The sequence below is a fragment of the Castor canadensis genome, chromosome 8, assembly GCF_047511655.1.
Source record: "Castor canadensis chromosome 8, mCasCan1.hap1v2, whole genome shotgun sequence".
NCBI lineage: Eukaryota > Metazoa > Chordata > Mammalia > Rodentia > Castoridae > Castor > Castor canadensis.
The window spans coordinates 15,471,472-15,477,272 of record NC_133393.1 but is presented as its reverse complement, the minus strand read 5'-3'; the positions used below and the strand labels follow the sequence as shown (position 1 = coordinate 15,477,272).

The 5,801-nt window shown below is 47.4% G+C and overlaps 1 protein-coding gene across 2 annotated transcripts; it reads right to left on the bottom strand.

The window, feature by feature from the left end:
- Positions 1 to 1,609: 1,609 nt before the first annotated feature.
- On the bottom strand, positions 1,610 to 5,801 carry Treml1 (triggering receptor expressed on myeloid cells like 1). Of its 2 annotated transcripts, none has more exons than XM_020157108.2 (6): positions 5,650 to 5,801; positions 5,153 to 5,485; positions 3,447 to 3,564; positions 3,010 to 3,095; positions 2,497 to 2,549; positions 1,610 to 2,155 (listed from the first exon to the last, which is right to left on the bottom strand). In XM_020157108.2, exons 1-6 carry the CDS (start codon positions 5,690 to 5,692, stop codon positions 1,841 to 1,843), a joined length of 948 nt encoding a protein of 315 aa, XP_020012697.1. In that variant the 5' UTR covers positions 5,693 to 5,801; the 3' UTR covers positions 1,610 to 1,840. The 2 variants fall into 2 exon arrangements, with proteins under 2 accessions (XP_020012697.1, XP_020012698.1); XM_020157109.2 differs by having other exon boundaries at positions 1,610 to 1,963.

Genomic DNA, 5,801 nt, shown 5'->3' with positions numbered 1-5,801 from the left:
AGTTCATTATAAAATAATCTTTATGCACAACTATAGGTTAATGTAAGTGTTCTGACCAGGTTTAAGGTTAATGGCACTTGGTAGGTTAGGTATATTAAATGCATTTTGACCTATGATATTTTCAATTTATGATGGGTTTATTGGAACATAAACCTGTCATAAGTAGAGGAATGTCTGTATTTCCTCTTCCCCACCACTCAATTGATTATATTATCTTCTGTAACATTTCCTTTGTTCTGTTGATTATATATTTTATTTCTGTCAGAGTCTGAAAAGCTGTAAATACATACAGACCAGGGCATGTTTGCTTTATCCTGTCTTTCCTCTGTCCCTCCTCCCTCCACCCCCTACTCAGGCAGTGCCTAGTTATCTTAGTTAGAGAAAATTAGGGCTTAGTCAATTGATTGGGTAACCTGACAGTTGCCTTCATGGTGGTTTGGGTTTTTTTTTTTTTTTGTTTTTTTTTTGACAGTACTAGGGTTTGAGCTCAGGGCCTCACACTTGCTAGGCAGATGCTCCTACCACTTGAGCCACTCCTCCAGCCCTGACAGTTGCCTTCATAAGGGACAGAAGTAAAACGTAGGCTGTGTCATAGCCTGAGATTTTTATCACAGGACTCTCATAGCATCTTGCCAGAGCCTGGGGCACAGCCTCTGACCCCTCTCCTGAGGCGCCCAGGCCAAGCTTAAGGCCCCTCCAGATGAGGGGCTCGTTATACCAAGCTCTCTGTGATTGAAACAAGACTGGGTGCATATATTTTCAAATTATCAGTTTAAGATGAAATTCTGATAGGGACCTTTTGTTTTGTTTTGTTTTGTTTTGTTTTGTTTGAGACAGGAACTCACTATACAGCCCCGGGAATGTAGAACTTGCTGTGTAACCCAGCTGGCCTCAAATTTGTGATTCTCCTGCCTCAGCCTCCCAAGGGCTGGAATTACAGCTGTGTGCCACCACACCTGGCTGACAGGGATCAAACACATCCTTTAACCTCCAGCCTGGACTACCACTCATTTATAATTGGCCTTAGCTATACTCTTTCCACTCCCCCACTGCCTTTTCTCCACTGGGCTCTTTCTAGGCTCCAGAGTTCAGATCAAAGGAAACAGTGCCACCTAGCTGAGAGAGAGCCAGCTCTGATAAGACTGATGTCTGCAGAGGTCTTTTATCTTCTAGTGCTTGAAAACCCTTTGTTTCCATTTCTGTCCTTACTGCTGTTCCTTTTCAATCCCATCACTCACACCCATCTTCCCTGGGTCTCCTTTAACTCATCAGTAACTGCTCCCACCCCTAGCCCATCACAGGCTATCATGTAATAATACATCACTTGTTCACAGGTGCAGAACAGAAGGCAAAAGAGGTTCCTTGACTCAAACAAATGAATCTATACTTAAGGCAATGATGAGAGAGGCAGGAAATGTTTCCAAAGAAGTCTTTTTGGTGCCCCGGAATCAAACTGCATTGCAATGTTGTGACAAGAAACCAGCTCCCCATTGGTAAGACAAGCAGGAGACCATGCAACACCAAATCTGGGTAGTCTTTTTGGTTCACAGGCCAAGTGATTAGTCAAACGTGGGCCTTTCCTTCCCCACTCAACCATTAGGAGTTCACATATCATCATTTACGGTTTATTTAGCTCAATGTGTCACAGCAGAGAAACCAGCATTGGGGAAGAGGGGTATCTTCCCCATGACACCTGTCATCTCTGAATATCACTTTAGGATATAAGATTAGGTCCTAAAGTCCCAAGTTGCTCAGATATTATGAATGGCAAGGGCGTGAGCTGGTGGAATGGATGCACAGAACCCCAGGGGGAGTCTCCTGAGTGTACAGTATGAGCAGTTCAGCTGGGAGGCGTTTGGCTGTTAGATAGATGCTGCGCTGGCTCACAGGAGGCTCTTCTACTTCTATCCCCTCCCGGGAAGATGACTGTTGCATATGTCACTGGCGTGGAGGACATCAGAACCTTAGGAGGCAAAGCGGGCAATGAGGATGGGGGTGGAAGTGGAGGTTTCCCTAATGGGGGATCAAGAGAGAGGTTGGTGTAGGTGGTATTGTCGAATGAAGATGGTGAGTCGAGCCTAGCATATGGTATATCCAAAGGCAATCCAGCAGTCTGTGCAGAATCACTGATGTGGTGAATGGTTGAGGTGGGGTCCTATAGCAAAAGCAGACAAATCAGGCAAAGAGAGAACACCCCCCTCTGCCCCAGTTCCCTTTGGTGGGCAGCCGAGGACCACACTGGATCTGTCTCTCAAATCCTAAGTATGTTGGAGGACAAGAGAGCTTTGCTTTGAAGACTCTCAGGCCCCAAAGCACCCCCCATATTTGAAGAGGCATGATACCAAGAGAGATCACTGGGGCCAAGTTACATTTAGGGAAAGGATTTGGACCACGAGGGGGTCGCCGTCCCCTCTCCACAACATCATTACGGGATCCCTCAGCAAGTGAGATTGGTAGAGGGTCTTGGGGATTCGGGGACCTGCAGAGGCCTCTTACCATGCCTGAAACTCCACTGCTCTGGAAACGGCCACAAGCACCAAGCCTATTCCCTGGCAGACAAACAACAAACACCAGCATAGTCATTTCCAGAACTGCCTCCAAGCCCAATCCTTGCTCCCTTTAGAAGCCTCTGAGCCCTCTTTTCTAGGGCAAACTTGGGCTCACTTCCCCATTCCCACCAGTACCCCTCTACCCCTCCATCTCCTCACCCATTTACTGCTTCCAGGACTGCTGTCAGCCTACTCCTGGAGCCCTTTCCCCACCTCTTCCATCCCTTCTCCTCCAGTTCCACTGGCCCACCCTTCCTAATCCCCATGCCCACCCCCACAAAATCTCCTCCATCCCTTAGCCACAAGAATTCTAAGGTGTGAAGACTTGACTAAAATCCAAACGAGTCCCTTTGTAGGAAGACTAGACCTAGACTCCTGGGACTCCTCACCTCATCTGCAAAGCTGGTTGATAGTGGACCAGGAGAGTCAGGCTAGGGTTGGTGGATAGACAGAAACCTACCTTTTCTTCTGGCCATCACAGCAAACAACACCACAGCTGCCACCAGCAGGCCCAGCAGGAGCACAACACCCCAAATCAAGGGGATACTGAGGGACAGAAAAGGGTAAGTGGGCTGAGCTCTGCAGGAGCTGCTTTCCAGGAGCCCTGAAGCAGTGGGAGAAGAGCCAAATTCTTGGAAAACCACAGTTAAGGGGAGATGGTATGGAACGAGGAGGGCAGACTTCAGTGGTACAGAAGTGAGATACATTGTCAGAGTATCCTAACTGATGATCCAGCAGGATAAAAGGACCATTGCTGAACTGGGATAGAAAAGATGATAGATCTTCTGTACAGAAGCTCCCCAGGGTGAACAGAGTCCTGTTTCCCCTTTTGATTTAGTCTAATCATACCTTCACCACCCACTTTTCTCAGCCACTCAAAGCCAATCTTATCAGTACCTCCTCTCCTGCTGGTTGAGTTCCCAAGGACTGGCACTGCCTGCAGGGTCCAGAGCGGGGTCCTCAGCCAGATTTCCAATCTTCTGGGTCTCTTCCTCCTCCTCTCGAAGGTCAGGAACTGAGTCAAGAGATATTAATGAGTGCAAGCCCATTGTGGCCAGGCTTAATGACTTATTGAGGTCTGAGGAACTAGGGAAGCCAAGCCAAAGAAGGAAAAGTCCAGAGGAAGGAGAGGCTGGGGATGTTCCTTAGGGGCCCATCATCCTATGGACTGCGAAATAGCACTGACTCTTTGGGCCTTTACCTGGTTGTAAACATTCTCATTTTCCTTCTGCTACCAGCTCCCACCCACTGCCCCTGCATATCTTCTTCCCTTGCTCATCCCACACCATCTGGTCTCAGGCTAGATAGAAACATCACTGATTAATCTGTGCCCATCTCCCCATCCCACCACAGAACAGGTTTCTCCAGCCGTCATGCTCAGGGGTGACCCTGCTGCTGGCTCCTCCCACCACCAGGCATGCTCCACCTTCCTACCTGGACATTCCTCCTCTACAGATCCTACTCCCCTGCCACTGAAGGGTTCCCTGTATTCCACCCTCTCCCCACCAGTCTTGTCTAATTGAAATTTGACTTTTAGGAAGTGAAAACCTTGAGATACTAGACCTCAGAGTGTAAAGGAATGATGACAAAGAATAATTAGAGTCTATTTTTAGTATAAAATAATAGTCATGATCAAAGATGAGGGGAATTCCAATAACAACATGGTCCATACTCTTATTTAAAAAGAGGGTGGGGACAAGGGACAGAAGAATGATATTCTTAATTTTATTATTTGGAGACTGGACACAAATTATTTGAGAAAAAGAAGACCAAAAGATGAAAAAAAAAATCAGAATCTATAAGAGAATAGCAGCAAAGGCTTCTACTTAAGTAGCTGACATTTGTTTTTCCTTCAGAATGGTTTTTATAAGTCTTATTTTTCTAGGAAAAAATTTTGATATTTAAATTTTTATTTTAATAAATACAGACTTTTTCTAGGAAAAAATTTTGATATTTAAATTTTTATTTTAATAAATATAGACTAGAAAGATGTGAGATTTAAGACTAAAACCTGTAAAAGCAGAGAGTTTTCTAAACTGAAATTAGGACTGGGAGTTTTGGCTTTAATATTGAAGATGTTTTTCCCACCTTTAAGACTGAATGAGTTGAAGTAGTCCAGGCATTAAATGTATCCCACCTGTAGGTTGAGCGCCTACTAGACAATCAGTGAAGACTTGGAAAATTAATTAAGATATGAACTCAGTAAGCTTTAAATTATCAAACTGGTTATGGGAATAAAAAAAAACTGAAAGGTAAAAAAATTAATCTCAGTTTATATGCTCAAATTCAACCTTGTTTAAAACATTTCTAAGTAAAACAAAGACAGCATCAAGTTCGTGGAAAATGCTGGAAGAAGAAGTGAAGGCCATGGGGCAGGAAGGAGGAGATGCTGTGGGTGGGGGCGCCCACTGTGAGAGAGGGGGAGGGGAATGGCCATTCAGCTGGTTTATCTCAGGCTTCCCAAACCAGCTTAGTTTCCTCTGCAGGCACAGCTGTCAAAAGGACACTATCCAGTGCCTCCGGATGAGTCCCCGCTCCTCAAGACTGCAAGAGCCCTGGCCACATGCCCCGCAGAGGGGTGGTAGCAGCTTAGGCTAACTCACCTGCGGGGAGCACCTGAAGGGAGACTGTGTGCAAGGTCTGGGGCCCCGAGGCCCCATCCACTACACAGCCATACTCCCCTGCATCCTCCTCCTGCAGGGTAATCATTTCCACCTGCAGGAGGCCCCCACCCAGGTCAGTGAGGAATATGCGCCTGCTCCCAGGGGCTCTGCGATCCACAGCTGAGGACACCAGGGGCTGGCAGCCCTCCGGTGAGAATCGACACCACACCTTCTGAGCTCTGACATCCTGGAGCCGGTAGTGGCACTGCACCAGAATGGAGCCCCCAACAGGGGCCTGAAGCACTTCAGGGAGGTTGTCAGCTGATCCCTGACCTAGGAGAAGAGAGGAGGTGGGAGTGAATGGGGGGCAGGAGTGGGGCCACCTCCCAGTTCACCCTCTGGCTTGGGGCATGGGACCTACAGCTGTGATGTGACATCCACAACAACATGGGATGAGTCCTTCCAGGAAGGGAGGTGTGGATCTGTCCAAACCTTACCTACTAGACCCAGGAAGAGCAGCAGGAGCAGGCTGGGGCCCATGGCTGGGCAGGATGTCAGTCCTGAGGTTCCTCTCCTCACTGAGACAGCAGTCTCTGGACAGCAGGAAACATCTCTCTCAGACAGTCACGTGGGCTCTCGGATGGCCACA